General features: G+C 45.1%; 2 protein-coding genes and 1 long non-coding RNA gene across 13 annotated transcripts in view; 1 reads left to right on the forward strand and 2 right to left on the reverse strand.

Moving 5' to 3' along the window:
• Positions 1-11,467, reverse strand: part of ppp1r9a (protein phosphatase 1, regulatory subunit 9A) — a 31,784-nt gene extending 20,317 nt beyond the window's left edge. For 3 of the 8 annotated variants that reach the window (XM_052072185.1, XM_052072187.1, XM_052072188.1), the window contains exons 1-2: positions 7,534-8,043; positions 5,205-6,690 (exon numbers count right to left, since the gene is read on the reverse strand). In XM_052072185.1, the coding sequence (XP_051928145.1) occupies positions 5,205-6,551 (1,347 nt within the window). In that variant the 5' untranslated portion in view covers positions 6,552-6,690; positions 7,534-8,043. The other 5 variants (XM_052072182.1, XM_052072183.1, XM_052072181.1 and 2 more) reach the window with 5 other exon arrangements.
• sgce (sarcoglycan, epsilon) lies at positions 9,518-19,879 on the forward strand. 4 transcript variants are annotated; one of them, XM_052072203.1, is made up of 13 exons: positions 9,518-9,759; positions 10,841-10,948; positions 14,475-14,597; positions 14,806-14,963; positions 15,562-15,634; positions 16,131-16,329; positions 16,453-16,615; positions 16,982-17,196; positions 17,884-17,910; positions 18,535-18,723; positions 18,901-18,941; positions 19,251-19,288; positions 19,409-19,879. In XM_052072203.1, the coding sequence occupies exons 1-13, from the start codon at positions 9,711-9,713 to the stop codon at positions 19,457-19,459; spliced, it is 1,434 nt and encodes a 477-aa protein (XP_051928163.1). In that variant the 5' UTR covers positions 9,518-9,710; the 3' UTR covers positions 19,460-19,879. The 4 variants fall into 4 exon arrangements, with proteins under 4 accessions (XP_051928163.1, XP_051928165.1, XP_051928164.1 ...); XM_052072205.1 differs by lacking the exon at positions 19,251-19,288; XM_052072204.1 differs by lacking the exon at positions 17,884-17,910.
• Positions 19,757-20,553, reverse strand: LOC127604858 (uncharacterized). Its single transcript, XR_007963433.1, has 2 exons — positions 20,365-20,553; positions 19,757-19,925 (listed from the first exon to the last, which is right to left on the reverse strand). It is a non-coding gene; the product is annotated as an uncharacterized LOC127604858 (long non-coding RNA).
• Positions 20,554-21,467: the final 914 nt, after the last annotated feature.

Below are 21,467 nucleotides of genomic sequence, written 5' to 3' on the forward strand. Positions count from 1 at the left end.
AAAATGTGGTGATAAATGACAAAGGTGGAAACTGACCAGGATAAAAATAAATAATTAAACGCATAATTTAAAAAAATAGCAAGGCAAGTCTCGCCTTTCTCTTGATCATTAAAATTGCATCCCCGCGGGATCATCAGGTGGCACAGACACGAGCAAACAAAAACGTCCTGGCATGAATAATGCACACACATATCCAAAACCCGGGCTCGGAGCTGCTCGACCTGTCAAGGATGAGGATGATGAAAAGTACTATTGCAAGAAAATGTTGCCCCCCCGCCCCCGAACTCACATTTTCACATTGAAGACGTGCATCAAAAGTGCACAAGCTGCACGCTGCGTTGATCCTTTTGAAGGAGTTAGTGAAATACTTTTGATTTAGTCCACTTGAAAAGAAGCTTAGCCGAAATACCGTTTAATACCGACTGCCCTTTTTTTGATCTCATAAGCAAACTATCAACCGTTATACGTGTCACTCTTTGATGCGGTTCTCTCTCACGACGGTAAGCGATAGATTCCGTAATTAGGGACACGGATAGCCAGGTCTACACAGCATCAAGGGAAATCCGGGGAATGCATATGATGCGGTGGTGATGCATATAGCGCAGGGCTGTCCAAAACCGGTCATTGAGTGCCACTGTCCTGCATGTTTTTGGATGTTTCCCTCCTCCAACACACCCCATTGAAATGATCCACTAATCAGGAAGCTCTGACGATGATCCTCATCATCAAATTTCGATGGCAATACGAAAAAGCCCACGAAAGCCCCACGCGTCTCCGTTCAGCTAAATCAACGTCCCTGATAGTGTAGTGCACAGGTGTCAAACTTAAGGCTCGGGGGCCAGATCTGGCCCGCCACATCCTTTTATGTGGCCCGCGAAAGCAAATCAAACTTTCATGATGCTTGCTAAAATCACTACCAAAATTTCAAATTCTCATTTGTAATTAATAAGAGTGATACTATAAGCATTTTTTGTGTGACACCTCATGACAGTAACTTAAATAATAGTCGAATGAACCGTCATTCTTGACTTGTTTATATGGTTTCAGTCATAACGGCCCTCCAAGAGAAACTGTAACTGAAATCTGGCCCACGACAAAAATGAATCTGACCCCCCCTGGTGTAGTGGTTCACTTCCCTGACTTCCACGCAGGCTGTGTATCTTTAATTCCCCACTCGGGGGTGGGGTTAAATCTGTGTCGCTTTAAGTGCCCTGTGATTGACAGGCATCCAACAAGCTTCGCTCCATCACATTTAAATCAAAGGTGCAGGGACTTCTTTGAATTTTTCTTGATTTACTTTGTTGTTAACCACTGTATGATTAAAAAACAAGTCGTCAGTCAAAAGAGGGGCGCCACTAAAGTAGAGTAATCCTCTCCATCAGCACACGGTCTAAAATCAAAATCCTTGGCCGGGAGCCCACCTCGTTTCAGTTTGGGACTCGCTAAACCGTATTAAGCGATGGTGCAGATAAGGATAGAACGCAATGTATATCAAATGAAGTATGGGGGCAAAGGCATGTGTTCAATGTTGCTTTCTAAGGCTTCAGGATGAAGAGGCAGATGGTCAGACATAACTTTTCGAAATACAAAGCGAGCAGAAAACAGCGCGGGCAGGTTGTTTGTCTGAGCATCAGCAACCCGACGAAGAAACTCTTTGTAGTGGTTCATGCTCCACTAAAGAGCACGGTGTGAAACGGTGCGCTGCACGCATTCAGAAGTTTTGGTTTCGTTTTTTTTTTTTTGCCAATGATGTTTGCAGCGTTTCTCATCTTAAAACCTGCGTCATGCAATGCACTATTAATCTGAGAACGATGACCTCAAATTCCCCCAGTGCATAGCGCGCCACCTTCCAGTTCAATATCCAAAATGTAAAACATTCATCAACAAATGGGCACATTTATTCAGTGGAAGAACGGCCCGGTGTGGTTTTATGACTAACCACACCAGTTAAATAATGTCGTTCAGACTCGTGCTGCCGTCCGGATGCATTGCCACAGGAAAGAAGGCTGACACACATCTATCAAATTGACGAGGCCACTCAGCAGTCCCCGAATGGCGCTGCAGCCCAATCTAATTCACAAACGCAGCGGTGATCGCATGAGCTGCTATTTAACCGAAGCCCCCACTTTTTTTTTTTTAATCAAAATATCACAAGAAGAAATACCCTGCATGAATGCAGTTCAAATAAAGGAGAGGGAACAAAAAGTGAAGGCCAGACACTGCGTCCCCTCTTAAACTCCTGTGGCGTGATCCGATCAAAGAGAGGAAGTAAACACAATGGAGGGGGGAGGGCGGAAAAAAAAACGCCTCAATGTGAGATGGATGTTTGATCAGGGCAGACATGTTTAACACCCCGACAACCACGCAGGAGAAAGTGGAAGGATGAGTGTGACGCGCCTCGATGGAAACGCTCGATTCTCTGCGGTTCTTAATGGCTGTGAAAGCATTGCGGTGTCGAAATAGGGCATCAAAAGCGTGACTTGGGCCGCTCCACATCAATCTGAGGAGAAGCGAACGCGGCGACCCGCAGACACTCACACCGAGGATAAGAACCGGTTGCTTGAATGAGCATGCGATGGGATTCGTTTCTGTAGGTCAGTGCTGTCGGGAAGGCGCAGTGGCTCCGCTAAAGTCACTTCCTCACTAGGTCAAAATGTTGCAGCCAGTCAAAGGACGTGGAAAGGGAGCATGAATTCAATCAATGTCCCCGGCAGATAGTCATTGGACACTTCATTAGGGACCCCTGCGCACGCAGCGGCTGTATTTTCGCCGCATGTTGCCGTCCCGTGCGCATGCCAGAGACTGCAAAGGATGCATTCACAAATCTGACATTGATCATCTTGAGTGATAAATCAACCGGCATGTTTTGATATGTTTAGTGGTGTGGTGTGGAAGCGCCCCGCATCGCATTCTGAGAGCCGTTTGAACATTTTGCCCTTAGCGTGGAGCGAATTCTGGAAGCAAATATTCCAAAACATCTTATGACAACCACAATTATAAACATTATTTGTCTGCAACTATTTTTTTTTGCAATGTGAACAATAAAGGTGACTATTTCAATTAACGCCACTCACTCGAAACGGATCATTCCTAGACTTATAAAAGCATTAAAATATTGCTTTTATTTTACAGTATTTTATTTTGATGCAGCTCTTGTCCTGAACATGTGCAAGTGTAGCTAATGCTTAGCTGTCACAACATTTCTGCACCTCCGAGGTACTGGTTTCACAGACTTAATGGAGATTTTCCCAAAAAGACTTCTCGCCCGCTGTTCACAAACTGTTGCCAAAACACTGGTTGGGCGCTCTCTCTCCTCTTAGCAGCTGCCTGCCTGATTTCAAAATCAATTAAGGCGGCAGAGCTCGGATGTTAAAATGATTTATCCGCTTTAAGGAGCGGCTCTTAGAAATATTACAAGAACTGTTAAGATTAAAGGATGGCGAGGGGGTGGGGGGGTTCTTTTCCCTGTGCCAACATCGGCTCTGCGGGCTCCGCCCTTCCCGAGGTCATGCTAGACTCGTGCAGGGCTTGAGAACACATCTTTGTCTCCAACACTATATGGACGAACAAAAGGCACAACCGTGTTTGTGTGCATAGGGGAGGGGGTTGCATAATGGCGATGAGGGAGGGCGTGATGTGACTGCAAGGCTGCGTGTGTAGAAGGTGGGCAGTGCTTGTCCTAATTATTCCATATGATGAATGAGCGTTCGCCTTTCATATAAAACACAAGCCATTAAATAATAGGCACCAATAGGATTTTAAAAAATAATAATCTCTTCTTTTGACCTTGATGTGTGATATGGACTTCTTTTCACTGTCACAACAAAATTGTCTGAAAAAGATTTTTGCACGGACTATATTTCCCTGTGTGCGGTGAGCCTGAGGGGGAGGAGCCAAATGCCACGTGCTCATAAGAGATAGTAATTAGCGCAACAATCGTTTCTCTGTAAAAAGCTAATGGCCTAATTGTGAGCTGCACATCTTCGTCCTTGCGATATTTTGATGATGGCTCGGCACAAGCATGTCGTGACACCAATTGAAGGAAAATGCATATGCAAAACAGTTATCGTCGTGCTTGCATGTAGTGAGAAAAAAAATGGAAGCGCTAAGCATGCAATTCATTCATAATTGGAACGTCCGGAAAAAAATGGCACATCTCATATTGCACAAATGCACTCGATCACAAAATAAAAGTCAATATGATTTGAGATGAAGTGTATTTACAAGTACAAGTGTGACCCTTTGGATCTCGATTGAGGTCGGATAAATAAAAATAAAAAAACAAGGCCACTGGAAATCTGTGCGGACCTACTTTTTTTTGCATACAGACGATCAATACAGGAAGCAAAATATGGACAGCTGTATCAATACAGTCCATTGCTCTGCCCCACTCACCACCCCCAATCTGAACAAATGATAGAAAACACAAATTCCCCAATCAAAACACGGATCGCGTCCGGAGGGCTTCCTAAAATATGTTTCCTACCGCAAATGCTAATCTTATTGATTCTAAAAGCTTGGGGATTACGAGGGGAGTAAAATATTTCCCGTAATCTCCCAAATCCATTTTCACAATCCACAAACTACACTCGCCTCATTGTGCTCAACGTGTGCAGCATACGCACAAAAACTCAAGTCAGATGACGCAACATCCACCGCCACTTCTCATCACCGGCCGCAAAAGGGAAAAGTGATTGAAATTAAATGAGAGACACAAGACGCCCGGATAAGCTTAGTTAAACGCTGATTAGAACCAGATGTGATTTGAAGTGAAGTGACCAAAGTGCTTTGAGAACAAACACGAGAATATGTGAAAAGCGTGTCGGCGCATTAGCACAAGCTAACACGTGCACAGATGTTCTGCTGGTAGGCGAAATTTCCCAAGGGTGGTGGTGGGGGGGGGGCAGGTGCTGTCACCCTCAAGCTGTGCATCATCAAATAGCCGCAGCCCTCGAGGCCTGAACGTAACAGATTTAATGTCGATACATGACGAATAGACGTCGAACAAGAACCAGGTTCACTGCAAGTGACAATGCTAACTGCGCTAGCGAAACATGAGCTCATAATCCGGTAGCTTTAACAACAACGTCTGGTTTCTACTCTTGTTTTGAATTGACCTCAACTCATTCACTCCCAAAGACGTTTTTAAACGTCTTTTCAGTCTTGGTCTACAATCGGCTGGTCCTGAAGGAGTTTTAACTTACCGTTATAGGAGCAGTGCTAAAGCGAATCTTCCTTGTTGCGGGGATGTCCTCTTTGTTCTCCTCCGGCAGACCAGGAATCTCAGTCATATCAGAGCCGGGGTCGTAGACGATATCTTCGTCGTCTCCATACAGCTCATCCTCGGGGTCAGTGCAACTTTCCCCCCAACCTTGGTAACACGCATCCCCATCGGCGTTAAAAATCACCCGCTCATTCCCGGTGTATTCCTCTTCAGGATCGTCCACCTGGTCTTTGGGAGAGTCTGGAGACGTGTCTTCTCTGGTCGGATCTTCTCGGCTTTCTCCGGACGGAGGAGTTTGTGCGGTCGGCGGCTCGGCAGTCGCATCCTCAAAAGTTTTTGGGCTAATGGCATCATTTGTCGTTGTTGACCCATCGTTATTCTCGATATATTGTCTCGTCGCTGGCTGGTTCTCGTCCTCATCACAGGAACCATTGACCTGACTTCCATTTGTAGTGGCGTTGGATAATTGCCTCTTATCTGCTTTATCTCGGGCTTCCTTGTCTCGTAGGATTAGCTTGCGCTCCGCAGTCTCGGCCCCGCCGTGACTCGGACTCAGAAGGTCATCGGCGGACAAAGACGAAGGGAACTTCCCGCCTATCCTGCCGCGGTAAGTTCCACGCACTGGAGATTGTCGCGGGTCGTCCTCACTAACATCGCGGTGGAATCCATCCGGTGAGTACAAGGCCCGTCTGCTGACTCCCCTGAACGGCGTACCCTGGTTGTGTTGCTCGGCGTTTTCAAAAACGGCACTCAGTTGGCTAACGGTCGGCGACGACGCCTCCGTTCTGGAGCACAGCGAGTCCAACGAGTCGGTACTGCCTCTGTTGGACTTGGCGCCCCGCCAGTCGTCCAGGTGCTCGTGGGAACCCCTTTTATCGCGGCCGTAGGGGTAGACGGGCGATTGGGACTGGTCACGTGAATGCTGTTCAAATAACTTCCTGGTTTCCGAGAATTTTGCTCCCGCGCCGCCTACCCTTTCAGCCGACGAGGAATGCTGGAGTTTTATCACCAGTCCATCGGCCTTGTTGATGAAATTGGTTGGCTTGACCAGCTTTTGGGGCGAGGCGTCATCTTGACCCCTCGACTTGACAGACGCACTTTCTGAGCCCATCTGCATGAACATGTCTTTAATGCGGCTGACGTGTGTGCCATACTGACGACCCCTCGGTTGTTTCCCCCGTTCGAGGTCCTTGGCTTTGGAGTTTCCATCTATTTGAGGCTGGTCAAAGGCCTTCTTGAGGGCCTGAAACTCAGCCCTGTAGGCATTGCGGTGCGGGGAGGCACTCCGGAGGCTGGTCCTCTCCCCCGTGGCCTCCGTCTTCAGCATTATGTCGTCTTCGGATTGAGCGCTGGCGTCAGCATCGCCGTGGCCTCATTAGAACTGAGCATTCGGTTTGACCTATTGCAGGGCTGCCAAATCCTCTCCAATCGATACCGTTTTAGAATCCTTTCGGGCCTGCTCACACCTGCAGAGACAGAGAAATTCCATCAGGCTACATCATCATCATTTATGGAAGACATTCCAACCATATCTTCATGGCAAACTGCACACAACAAACAATGACGTGGCACCGCCGGGAGGTGACGCTCAATCACTGACTGTTTTGCTTCTGTAAACCGGTGCTGGGGGGAACAGAGTGCACGGGGCATTACTGGACCGATGATCGGGTCTACCACGCCGTCCGAAAAACAGATTGATGACTCATTGAAACCTAAAACGCATTTATTGTCTATTTAAACCATTGTTTATTATCACATCACTATCTTGAACATTTACACACATAGACACACGCACATGAAATGCCACCAGATCTTTTTTGTTTTTTTTTGGAGGAATGGAAGTCAATTGTAGTTAAATATTCCATACTACCACCCATTAATGTTTAATCCTGCTATCATTGCATTCCGAGAGACGGGATGGGCATACAATGCATACCCACCCAGGGATAAGGCGTGCAGCAGCAGCGTGGTCTGAAATCCAAATGCGCTGATATAATATTCATTGTTTACCACGCCGGACCACGCCGCGTGCAATGTTCAGTGCAAAAAAAAAAGTGAATCTTGTTCAAATGCAAATAACACTCCCGGTTTGCGCAGCTTTGGGGCATTGCGGGGTTGAAAGTCAAATCGCTCCATCGGATGATCATTTTAGATGCACACGCCGCATCGCTGCAATAAGATAGCTCGGGTTACCTTCATGCGTCTGTACTAGCGAAGCGAGATAAGCCACAACACCGAAGACCGTCAAAATAAGTTGAACGCGTAAACACGACGCCTCGGAGTCAGAAAAAAACAAGAGTCCCACTTACATTCGTGGCTTCGGTTCCGTTTTGATGATGCACAAGAAGTGAAACCCACGCTCGGTGGAAGCTAAAGCAAAACACTGGCGCTCTCCCTGCAGAAACCTTTCGAAAGGCGCGTTTTCGATCCAAGCGCTTGTTGGAAGAGTCCCGGTACGGAATGGCCACCGCGGAGCCGTGTGCGAGGATGCACACTGGACTGGAGCGGCTACAGCGCCATTGCAGGCGGCGGCTGATGTTGCCGCTTTCACCACCGGGGTACCGGCGCAGCTTGGGCGCGCATCTTGCCGTAGCCTCTCGGCGGCAGCGTCCCAAATCTTAAATCGGCGTTAGAGCAAAGTGAGCGCACCTATCTTACAACCGGAGCCTTTTTGTGCGATGCAAACGACTGTTCGAACCTAGAGAGCTGGAATGGTTTGATCCGATAAGCTGCTGCTGCTGCTGCTGCTGCTGCTGCTGCTGCTGCTGCTTGGTGGTGGGTTGCAGTCTGGCACAAATAGCAGCACGCAGCTCCTGCAACTTCACACGCTGCTTGCTGCACATCATCACGAATGGGTGGGGGGTAAACGGGGTCGTGGGCTGAGTGGGGAAAATTGTAGGTTTGCCCAAAAACTCTCCAGATCGGTGACTGAGGGAGAATGGTGATGCAAAAAACAATGGCAAAGAGCCATCAAGTGAAGAGTTTTTATTATCTATGTGAGATATTTTTATGTGAGTGAGATAAAAACCTATCCAAGCTGACTTGTATGTAAACCATTTACAATCACCATCTACACTCGCATTTACACCTATTGACAATTTAGAATCTTCACCTGACATGCCTGTTTTGTTCATGTGCATGTGAAGAACATAGGAATTCCACACAGTGGGCTCAAGCCCAGATTCCAAGCCGGGACCTCTCGCCTGAGAGGCTAAAGACTAGCCTGTTAATGTGGCCCATTTCTGAGACATTAAACACAAATTCTAAATCAAGGCCCACGTTACATGTTCTTCACATCCTTGTGGGTGCTTTTGACTGTTGACATTCTACATGCTGGTTGCTGGTGTGAAGATGTTGCTTAGCAACTTAAAAATAATCCTGAGGGTAAGAGAAGAGAATGGCAAGGCGCTGCCAATGGAAGTGAATCAGCCCGGTGAAGTGAGGAAGCATCAAGTGTGTGTGTGTGCCATATGCATGTGTTAGCTTGATCAAATGGGGCATGTTGTGGTAATTAACTGCACGGGAGCACGGGGGCTCAATGAATGGCCCCCGAAGCTCTGACGGGGAGCCGCCGGGGCCAAAAACACACGGCCATCTGTCCGCTGGGTCATTCTCTGCAGGGGGTCTGAACAGTTTGTTGTTGATCAAGGCTCATCCAGCCACATTTTAGGGGTCTAACCATTGAGGGTACGCGTACATTGCTACAGAGTTTTAAAAAAAGGAACATTTCACCTCGTCATGATCAATAAAAATAAACCAAATCACATGGTTCAGAACGCATACATGTATGCAACCCAAAGCATCACGCCATATTGCATAATTGCCCACTTGCATTCAATTTTCATAATTTTATGGCAGGTTTGGATCTGAACTAAAGGGAATATTGTGGGGAAAACTACATATAATCTTATAGTTGATGCAGATGTGCCTGAAGCCGTTGAACATTATTGGAGATAACCTAAATAACAGCTAATTGGATGCTCAATAAGAACTACTTTGTAATGTTGCGGTGATGGCATGTCATCATCATCATTGATTTGTCGTCTGTTTTAATCTTGCAGAATAAATCCCCAAATTCCACAACCCAATCTTTGGAGTGTGGAATAATAATTTTAAAAAAGTTTACGTGTGCATCCCAATGCGTTGATTTGGAGGTTAAATGAGTAGATAAATTGCCTTTTTTTACGTACCTTTCAAAGCACTGAATAACACAACGGTTGAGTGAAATAGTGAAAGAGTTTCCCCACATTTGCTGAGCGAGTGTCGTCTAGAAATTCACTTCCGTTTTAAGAGACAACTATCTTTTTCCACGCAGACGTTGAGCCAGTGAGAAGCCCTGCTTGTGTTGCTCCAGCCAAGGAAGGAGGCGGAGGAGGAGGGAATGCTGCAGGATGCTTTTTTTTTTTTTTTTTTTTGAATCATGGCTGTTAAATCCTCTGGCGACTCGGAGACAAACATCTAGCTTCACGTGAGACTTACAAGGAGGATGACGAGCACCATGTCCTACGCGGTCGTCGCCGTGTGGCTCGCCACGGGTATGTAACGATGAAGCTAGCAAATGTCGGACGTTTCATGCGTGTCCATGACAGTTAGCTAAGCGAGATAGCTCCTTAGTTAGCCTTGCGTATTAGCCACAGTGAAGGAGTCATGGAGAAAAAAAATTGCACTTTTCGGTGGAATGTCTTAAACGCTCAAGCCTTCAAAGCTGTTTTGAACGTGTGTCTTCAACGTGGAGTGTTAAGCGTTTTTCTTTGCGTCACGTCATTCATCTTAATTTGCCATTCGTGTTTATGTATGTTGACGTGCCTGTTTTGATTGTCTCTCATCATTTTCATGGTCATTAATAGCATGCTTTGTTTGGATATGTTTTTCCAGTCTAAAAATTCTTTGTAGTTCCCATAGGCTTTTCTTTTAAAACCAGGACATTTATGAGCAATACACGCTGTTAGTGAATTTGGCAGTTATTCATAAATGTGGGTACACCGTATAACCCAGTTTTCAAGTAGACCAGACAAATTTCACGTAACCCAAAAAAATTTTGGCACACCACAAAACAAAAATGTCACAGTAAACGTGTAGCTCCAGTTAATCACTATTTGCGGGATAGTGACAAGGCCTTACTGCGAAAAGCCACTCCAAAATTGCCGATACATTCCACAAGATCATGGACGGACTACATTTTTTTCCCCGAATGAAGCTCTTCAACTGCCGCTTGGTATCAGATAGTGACAAAAACATCCAATTTTGGAGTTTATCATCAAATAATGAAGGGTGTTTTTTTTTAATCTGAAATGTTTGTAAACTGGCAAATTTCCCACAGCACACCTGATAATCAATCATGACATAAATAGCAATCGGTGGTATACAGTGACCTCATTTTGTAACTTCAACTTTTTTTTAGTCAGACATCCTAAATAAATTGAGACAAACTAAACTACAAGATTATTGTAGACACTTTCAGAAGACTCCTGTCATCGTACTTAAGTCGTAAACCAGACGGTGGTAAAAGTTTGGACGATATCTCTTTTAAATGTTGGACATCTATTAATATTGACATAGACACACAAAATCTCCAAATGGACACTGAATGACACTCTTGATCCATTGATCCTCTAGTTTACATTGTGCATGGCAGCAATGCAACACACGTGGCTTTGCATGAAGGAAATATCCGCAAGGAGAGAACCGTTGGCTGGAAGCAGAGAACAGCCTTGTACAGAGATGGTGAGTGGGTGTGTGCAGTGGTGCACTTCATGTGTTGACCCGCTGTACACTCGCCCCCCCCCACCCCCTTTACCCCCTCTTCGCAGTCATAACACAATGCTCAACTGGTTCCCCCTTTAATACTGTCATGAATGTTGTCACTTGTTTTGCCGTCCCAACGCGTTGGCGTTCTTGCTCTAACAGTGCTTCACTCAGTTAAACTTGCCCCCCTGTAGAAACCAAGTTTTACTGCTGAAGTGACATAGAAAACCAATTCTACCATTCCAACCGCACACCGTTGGGCAAATTTCACGACATTATTTCAGCTTACCTTTTCCAAGGAAAGATAAAGCGCTTGTAGGTTGAACTGTTGTCCGCTTCTACCATCATCGTCGTGCTTGCGTAGACGCTCGCGACTTTCACTTCCAGGTTGTGTGCTCACAGGCAATCAGCACAGGCGCAGTGCCAATGAATTTGTGTCTGAACAGTAGCCATCGTTGTTTTCCTATGCTCCTCAGCTGCACACCAAAGAAGCACATGCATTCCTCCCGACTGGAGCGCCATGCACACATGAAGCTGAAAGCTATCCCTCCCTTTTTTTTCCCCCCTGGTACATCAGCTAGCTAGAGGCCCATCTGCTACTTTGGGTTTCCGCACAGATTTTTCACTGGGGCCTCACACACCAGAGACTCGCGCTTGGACAAGGTTGGGCCAGGAAAGTGCAAGACCAAGTTACCTATTTCCAAAATCCCCAGAAGGCTTGGTTAGTCATTTATGGACATAAGTTTTAACTCATTCCCTGCCAGACATTTTAGAGCATTTTAACATTTTTCAGAAAGCAGAAGTGACAAGTATACTTGTCAACAGGCAGTCAATAACGACCAATGTGATGTTTTTAGACATTGAATGAAATTAATGGGTCACGGTGTGTATGTGAGCTGCGGAATGGAGATTTTCTGTCCATTCCGAAACATTTGTCTTTCAATGCATTAGTCTTGCTCTTAAAGCAGACGGCTCCGTCTGAATTGGCCTGTTATGCATTAACCGGGAATGGGTGAAGTATTACGAACAGTAGGAACTGGAGGTCAGCATCTCGAGAGGGCTCGGCCAGGAGTCGGAATGCCACAAATAGGCAGATTTGATATCGTTTGGGGAGACTCAATCAGATCATAATCAGAATCATCTTTATTGGCCAAGTATGTAGAACACGCAAGGAATTTGTCTCCGGTATAACACGCTGCACTAGTATCATCGTAAAAAACAAAATCATTGAACCATTTTAGAGTAACCAGTAGTTTTGTAGTACCATTTTGTGGTGCAAGAAGAGTGACTATGTCAGTGACTGTTTACGGAGTTAATGGCTAGAGGGAAGAAGCTGTTTAAGTGTCTACTGGATTTGGTGCGCATGGATCTGTAGCGTTTGCCTGAGGGGAGTGGCTGAAAAAGGTGGTGGGCAGGGTGCGGGGGATCCAGGAGGACTATCAAGGTAAATTACCCAATGATAGTCCACCACACGACCTGAATGCCCAAGACTAAGCTACTGGAGAGAGTGGTAGTACCCAGTCCATATTCCCCCCGCCTCTTTCTTTGATATTACATGATACTTTTTTTGTGCTCACTTGTACATCTTGCGTCACGACAAGGTTCCACCATGCTGAATTTTGGCTGCCAGCACTTGACCGTGAGTGCAAGCTGGAGGCCCTTCGTGCTTTTGTCTGCTAAAGAAGTGCCGAGGCCCAAAAGGGGAGCATAGTAGACCAGAATGTCTTTTTGTCGAGGGCACCAACCAACCACTGTGCGAGTTTTTAATTCTCGGGCGCGATTGTAATGTCACGGCGGCCTTTGTTGCTCTCGTAAGAGGATTTGTCTCGCTCAGTTCCCACTTGCCGTCCTTGGAGCTTGGAGAGATAGAATCACCAGCCGCGACATTAGGTACACTTGGGTCGTAATAATAATACAATGATATTGACAACATCAGAGGTATTATTTTTGCAACAGGATTGTGTTTGTAGTTTGCAGTGATTTGTGGCCCTTGGGTTTCTTGCTCAGTTCAGATCTTTGGTGACCGTCAAAAGCAAAATAAGAGCGTTTCCTCACAAATCTGGCATCATTGTCTATAAGTAACACTATGTCAAGCGTCGACTACAGGGCCATTGATCGTAGCCAGCTGTGACTGAGCCCTCAGGGACTTCAGACAACTGGCCAGGTCAACGTCTGTGTCAGATGTTTGACATGCACGTTTAGGCTTTGGACTTCTAACAGTTCCACGTGTCATTGTGTCCCTCTTCAATAAGCCAAACTGTAACAGTGAGCCCTAATCTTTTTTTTTTCAATGCCGATTTCCTATTTCATGGATATGGATTAAAAGCTAAATCCTCTATTACGTTCCTCATTAGATTATCATTGGGAGCTTCAGTCAGTGCATAAGGAGAGCGGGTTGAACGGTCCCATTCATGTGCGATCGTGGCGCTTCGGTTAGCAGTGTCAGTTTGATACTGATGGGGAGTGGATAAAAATATATTTTGAAATAACAGTGCCAGTGGGAAGGAGACACACATATATTTGTAGTGTATGCGTGCCGTGCTGGTGTCCACAAGCAAACGTTTTCTCTTCCCACTACTGTTTTTTCTTCTCCCCTCCCATCCCCTTCCATATGCACTCAATCTCCCATGGCGATGAAAGAAAGAATGGCCACCCACCATTCGAGAGAAAAAAGGGCAAAAAGAGAGGGGAAAAAAATAATGTACGAAGATAAGGGGGGAGGAGGGTGGCCTTGGAAAGAGCAAAGAGGGCCAGCTTGAAAAAAAAATCCACAAGGCTGCGAATAACCTCTAGTATTGAATGCTGTCCGCTTTTTATGTTACGTTTGCATTAAAAATTGAGTGGGTCAAACACAAAAACAACACATACCGTTCTAGTTGTTCGAACAGAATTCTTATGCAATGAATTGAGTACAGTATTCCTTTTCGTGAAGAAGAGTAAAGTCTAGAAACGCTATGAGGGTGTGATAAATGTGACACATTTGAACTTATTATGAATATTTAACACTAAAATAGTACAGCACTATGGATTATTCCGTTTATTATAGACTGTACTGTATATAACCACTCTTACCATCGCAAGTTCTGTATAGAAGCTAGCAAGTGGCAGCTAATTCGTGGCTAATACTGCCAGAACTGAGTTTTTGTGTGACTTTAGAGGGTTACTTCAAAGAATAATTCTTTGGAATAGTACACAATTTGGGAGTACCTGTGATTTTAAAGTAACAAAAGGAGGAAAGGTCAGCAGCTAAAAAAAAGTTAACACTTAAATGAAGATTGAAAGACGCGACTCTGAAAAGTACTGCTAGCACAGAGCTAATGCTAACATCATCAGAGGGGAAGTATCGTAGTTAAATCTGGGGTGGTTATCGGAATGGCAGTGGCACTATTTATCTTTAGTACAAATTAGTAGACCAAAAAGAAGATTTTACAGCACATTCAAGGGACTAGCTGAACATATTGTTGCTGTTGTGATTGTAATACTGTCCATGCAAACTCTGTTTCAGTGATCACCATCTTGTCCCGGTCGCACGCGGAGCGTAACGTCTACCCCTCTGCGGGCGTGCTGTTCGTCCATGTCTTAGAAAGAGAGTACTTCAAAGGGGAGTTTACCCTCTACCCCAAATCAGGTACAACGCTGTCAAATATTGTGATTTAGTGCGCAGCCATATTTGACTGTATGGGCAGGTTGTTGAAAGTCACGCTCTGGCGGAGGCAGGCGCTTTACTGGCATCACTTCACATTCGGTGCTGTAGATCTCAATGAGCGTTATTGAGGTGGTGTTGAAACCCCGTCAGGACATGGGAGTGGATGTAATGAACGCTCCTTTTCTTTCAGGTGACGCCACCAACGACCCCATCACTTTTAACACCAACCTCCTGGGGTACCCAGACCGACCCGGCTGGCTGCGCTACATCCAGCGCACTCCCAATGGTGACGGAGTTCTCTACGGTTCCCCCACCTCTGAGCATGTGGGCAAGGCCACCATCATAGAGGTGTGTCAACAGTGTAAAACGGGGAAAATAACATGTTCATATATTTCATCGAGTGGTACCTTGAATTAACTTCAAATGTATTTAAAGCAGGTGGAGGGGTAATTTTGTTGTTGTTGCTTAAAGGGGTTCCCATCATGTAATTTCTCCTATTGTGGGCTGGCCCATGGTAAATGTTATATATAAGGTATATCGTAAAAGACATTTTAGAATAAATCATATCTTATTGTGATCTACTTTTATGATGCAAAAAGGCATAAAAACCTTAGCAGTTGAAGAAAATAATCCCTCCTGACCACAATATGAGAAATTGTCATGTTGTTCAACTCTGTTGATTGTCTTTAATTAGCAGCACGGTACAGTGTTATAGTTTCGGTTTCCAGGCTTAATTCCATTATCTTATGCTTTTTTTTTTTTTTTTTTACTGTTGAAATTCTTTTCCCAAAAGGATGAGCGGTCCCAGCATGTGCCTCCAATCTAGCGTGCTGGCTCGCTGTGCCGGCCTCCGCAGCTCAGCCCGCGCCAGAGAATTGCCGTATAAACCACACTCATGATCTGATCTTAAATGCCACCCCCCCACCCCACCCCTTGTGTGTTGCAGATTACCGCCTATAACCGACGCACTTTCGAGACAGCACGGAACAACTTGGTCATAAATGTCATGGCCACCGAGGGTATGCACCAGTGTGAGAGCTTAGCACCCGCACACACTCAAACAGCAGATCCCCGATTAAATCCTGAGGGCTAAATCACTTCTGGAATGGTGTAATGGGCTCCTCTAAAGAAAATAAAAAAATAGAATGAGGTTATGTAAATGTTTTAAATAATAATTGAAGTCTTTTCAGCTGGGCACGGTCTACTTTGACAGAGAGCCAATTTACTGCATCATTTCATGTACCAAACACATTAGTTGTGTCGACTGTCGTTCCATAAACTACAGTTCGATGACATGACACCCGTGTCATTGACCACTCAAATCCAAGAATTATCATTGCTCCTCCTATACTGTATAGTGATGTCATCAACCATCTGGACCAAAAGGAATCGGACAGCAGCGTGCGACGAGACCTCCTCGTCAGGACCAATGATGTCAGCCAAACTAGCGTAGCGCAGCTTTCTGGATTAACATCTGCCCTCATTCCCTTCACTGGTCTCTTCATCCCACCGTAGAGTTCCCGCTGCCCTACCAGGCAGAGTTTTACATCAAAAACATGAACGTTGAGGAGATGCTGGCCAGCGAGGTGCTGGGAGATTTTCTGGGAGCCGTGAAGAACGTGTGGCAACCCGAGCGCCTCAATGCCATCAACATCACCTCGGCGTTAGACCGCGGAGGACGTGTACCGCTGCCTATTAATAACCTGAAGGAAGGGTAAGGATGTAGGAAGAAGGAACATTGACAAAAATAAAGTCCATGTGAGCTGGACATCAAAGAATCATCCATCCAATATGAGAAGGATGTCATGTTTGTTAAATGTTTATTTTTTTCCTATAGCGTGTACGTGATGGTCGGCGCTGATGTCCCCTTCTCGTCATGCCTGCGCGAGGTGGAGAGCCCCCACAACCAACTGCGCTGTAGTCAGGAGATGGAGCCCGTCATCAGCTGTGACAAGAAGTTCCGAGCGCAGTTTCACATCGACTGGTGTAAAATCTCTCTGGTAAGATGACAAGATTCGTTCACTCAAATCAAACTTTTCAAAACATGACAGACTACCTAATGACCTGACCGTAACCGCCGTCATCAGTGGACGTTGCTAAAAGTAAGCAACCTATTTTGACAAGGGGTAGAAATTACAGCGCGGTACTTTTTTCACATGGAGGGAGTGCAAGTATAAAAAAAAAGTCATCAGAAAAATAGTCCCGCCATGAAATATTCAAATTGTGCTTCTTCCCACCCCTCCACATCACATGACATCATTTATTCCAAACTGTTTAGCGGACCCTCGCTCAAGGACCCCAGTTCAAAAAGCCTTGAAGCTCATCTTTTCAGCTTTTCCACTGACACGCTTACTTTTCTGCTCTAGGTTGACATCAACAAAGTAATCCCGGTATACGTCAAGCGTCCTGAGCCGGGTCCCGGGGTTCTGCCTGAATTCGGGGAGTACAACCCCCCGTCAGAGTCCCTGAAGAGCCGAGACTACTTCACGGACTTCATCGTGACGCTGGCTGTTCCTTCGGCGGTGGCGCTCGCTCTCCTCTTCATGCTAGGCTATACCATGTGCTGCCGAAGGGAAGGCGTGTATGTATGCTTGGTCTTACAGTGAACTGAGCCTTACTGCCAATCGCGAAAATCTGGAAGGGATTGAGCCGCTAAAAAGCATTATAATTGCTAATGGATGGCTCCAAAGGACTATATTTGTGTCAATGAAACTCCCCCGCTCACTCCAACATTGTTCTTTGATACCACAAGATGGTGCCAAAGTGAATTTTTTTTTGGTCTGATTGCTATTCCTCAATAGGAACTTGAGCAAAGTTCTTAGGCACCAAGATGCCACACGATAGCAGCAAAGCAATGTTTTATTAATAATACCAAGATGCCACGAGGTGGCGCTGAAGTACCGCTTATTTTGGCCTCTGCTCAAAACCAAATTGGGAATTTTTCGCTCATTTTCACAAAATCCCGAACTGTTAAGTATTTGCTGGTTGATTGCTCTTGTTAGTGAAGACTTTTTGAATGGTGATGAGTGCAGAGACGTTAGCAGCACACTAGCACTAATCTGGACCAAAACGGCAGCTTTTCATCACCGTCCATCTGTTGCCACGGCAATGACCTCTCATCTACTGTAAGCCATGTCACCTTTTCCAGGCTTGAGAGCCCCCCCACCCCGTCCCAATGTCACCTCACCAATGTGTCCGTTTGAGTGCAGTTGTGTCCGTTAGGACTGCCGGTGGTATTTAATTCATTCCATCTTTGTTTTGATTCTAGGAAAAAAAGAAACATGCAAACATCAGCGTAAGTGTTTTGCCTCTTCGATGTTTCTTTCCCTCCCTTTCTCTCTTTCCTCCATGTTGATTTTTCCATCACCGTTCTTGTATTCATCAGTGTGTCAGGGTCCATTCATCCATGAGGGCTGCTCCAAAATGTAGGCACGATATTAGATGACCTCAATGTGTAAAGGCGCCTTTGATGCGTTTCGCCGCTATTCATGGAGGACAGCCACCGTGCCCTGTTTTATATCGTGTATCCCAAAAGATAGTGGTAAAGCTCTAATTTTGTCTAAATTAAGATCCTCGCCCCACAGAGTTTCTCAGCACCAGTTTTACTCCGCAAGATCGTTTTACATACATGTCGATCTCAATTACAACATTTACAATCCTGTATAGTTCAGTCACTTCACTTGGAAACGGTGACTCGGTTCACGACAAAGTGAAACATTTACTGGCTTGATTGATTCAAAATATTGCATTAAAAAAATCATAAGGACATCAACCCTTTAACCGTCAAGATACCAAAATTGCAACATTTCGCGTATGCCTTTACCTTCAATGGAATATATATTTTTTTATGAATATAGGCCTGATACAAGAGGTAGACAACAATAACGGACTGTTATGTGTTGAATTTTGGCCCGTCTAGCATTCAGCTGGTCCACCACAGCTCCATCCAGAAATCCACCAAAGAGATGCGCAACATGTCAAAGAACCGGGAAATCTCCTGGCCGCTCTCCACACTGCCCGTCTTCAACCCGGTCAGCGGCGAGGTGGTGCCGCCCATCCATCCCGACACCTACGAGACCACCAGCATGCCTCTCATGCAGACACAGACGTGAGTACAGAAAACCTCATCTTGTTTTTCTTTTCTTTTCAACGTAGAAGCACGGCTTAAGAGCTTCGAGCTGTCCCGTGATTTGTCCATAATGCGCTTGGTGCAGAGAACTATGCGATTACATTTCGGCATGCCATTTGAGGTTTATTCCCACTCACCAAATATCTTTGACTGCAGGAACCTGCAAAACCAGATTACCATACCACAACAACAATCAGGTTTGTTTGCATTACCTTTGTTTAGGTTCATGAGCATGCCTAGGCAGGCCACCACCTGCTTCTTTAAAACAATTTTAAAAACATAGATGTCGGTTGAGTACTTTCCAAATGTTCCATGTATGGCGATCATTCTCAAACCTTCATCCGTTGAAGAAAACGATACATTTTAATTTTGGTCATGATGGTGGTATTAATCTAAGAAGAAAAAAGAAATTGAGCAGCCCTGGAATCAGACAACTGTAGTGTGAGAGCGCCCCCTGCAGTCTGCATGGTCCACTAACGCCCTTTTCTTTTTCACTGCTAACAAAGGAGATAGTTATGTCATGTCGACATTTCGAAGGTTGGAGGTAGGCAAATGTTATCAACCAAAGAGTCCAAATGATTCATAATTCATGAATGTTCTCGTAACTTTGGACTAATAGTACAAAATGAATGAAATTAACCATCTTTTCTCTCGATCTTTGTAGGTAAATGGTATTCCTGAGGAGAGGAAGGTGGCCGAAGCACTCAATTTGTGATCTGACTGAAGGTAGCTAGTCAACAAACAAAACCAAAAAGTCAAGAGCGTGTCACCGATCGGCTCGACTACTTTCTTCACTTTGCGCGTGCGCAGAAAGCACAGAGTATTACATGTACGCTTGAATTTTAAATAATTCAATACTGTACACAGGACAGTAACTTTTAGCATGAGACTACTCCCAAAAAACAAAAGGGGAGGTGGTCTTGAGTTTTGATCAGAAGAGCAACTTGTTGGCCCATTTTCAATTCCAGTCCTGTCGAACACAATGGTGAAAATGGGAAGCAGAAGGCTCGCGTTTGTTTGTTCAGTCAATGTGGACGGAGAGTTGAGAGGCCGCTTCAGTGCTGAATGAGAAGAAGAACAAATGCACCTTTTGTTGTTGTTGTTGTTAGTGTTCTTAATAAATGTGTACAACCCATCCCCTTTTGCAATGTCAAGTTTTTTAAAGTTTTCCTTTCTACAAACTGAGAAAAGGGGCGTGGCCTGAGGCTGGAGATGTCCATACAAATGTACTGTATAGTTGTACGATGTACCATAATAACCAATTAATGCTGCGCTGTGTGTGTCACTAACCCTAAACAAATAACCTTGTCATAAATGCCGTAATTCCGAACTACCATTCTCTCCTGACTGACTTTCTTCGGACACAGCAATAAACTAATGGCCGTTTTTTTTGCATGCACACAAATGTGTTTATATTTTGGAGGTTAAAAATAAGGAATGCCAAAACCCCTCACTAATAAGAGCAGCTCGTACTCGTGTTTGGTTCTAATGGGACATACCGTACAGTATTAGGACTAAAACGCAGGTTGCAAAACGAAGGTCCAGAGTTCATCTGTTTTCCCGATCGGCTTTGTCCTCACAAGAGGTGGGGGTGCTGGAGCCTGTCTCCAACCGAACTACGATCCGAGCTCACACTCACACCTTGGGAGGATTTAGAGCAGGTGTCACCAACATTTTTGAGGGTGAGAGCAACTTCATGTGTACCGATTGTGTGAAGGGCTACCAAATTGATACACGTCTGAAATAACATATTTGTCCAAAATACCTTCAATAATATGAGGATGGGTTATTTTTAATACTTGATGATTTAAATTGTCAGACTTTGATCGTGTTTCGAAATGTCTCACAGTACTGCCAATGTTTGCATTTTTAAATCATAATTTCTACTAGCAAATCACAATGTCCAGGCACTGGCGGGCTACTCAAGTGGTCTTCACGGGCTACCTGGTGCCCGCGGGCACCATGTTGGTGACCACTGATTTAGAGTGTTCCATTAACCTACCACGCGTGTTTTTGGAATGTGGGAGGAAATCAAAGTGCCCGGAGAAAACCCACGCAGGCCTGGAGAAAACATGCAAACTCCACACAGGGAGGCCGGAACTGGAATCAAACCCTGCAATCGTATATTTTTTTCATCGCTGCGTACGGTCATTGATAAAAGCATGATGTGCGCATGCGCAGTAAACCGTTGTACGGGTTTTCGTTGCTTTGTAAGGTGAATCGTCATCATAAGGGCAGCTATTAGCCGAGGTTGACACTAAATTAGGGCATATCTTGAAGAACCACAGATTTCAAGGGCAGGTGATCCACTGAGCTGGTGGAAATACATAGTTTCCGTCTACCCCCGTTTGATCAAAGTAATGGAGAGTACATTTTAGCAACATCTGTCCCGCCAGAGAGGGTGTTCACAAAGACTGGACAAATAATTACTGAGAGGAGGAGCTGGATCAGCCCGTCCAAGTTGTAGTTTAATTTTGTTGCTCGTTTGTTGTTTGGAACCTTTTTAATGTTCAATAAAATTAGTAAAAGGATATGGCATCTTTGCTTGGTAATTATTGCTATTTGCCTTCAGTAGAGTGCAATATTTAGTTCACCAAGTCATTGATCAAAATGTATGCTAAATTTGTCATAAATATTTAAAAGAAAAGCTAAAGTTAAAGGAGCCGTTTGCTTAAAAGCGCCGGCTCTTTTCACTGAGCCGATCCAAATGAATCGGATCACCG

Source organism: Hippocampus zosterae, chromosome 7 (genome assembly GCF_025434085.1).
Source record: "Hippocampus zosterae strain Florida chromosome 7, ASM2543408v3, whole genome shotgun sequence".
Lineage (NCBI taxonomy): Eukaryota > Metazoa > Chordata > Actinopteri > Syngnathiformes > Syngnathidae > Hippocampus > Hippocampus zosterae.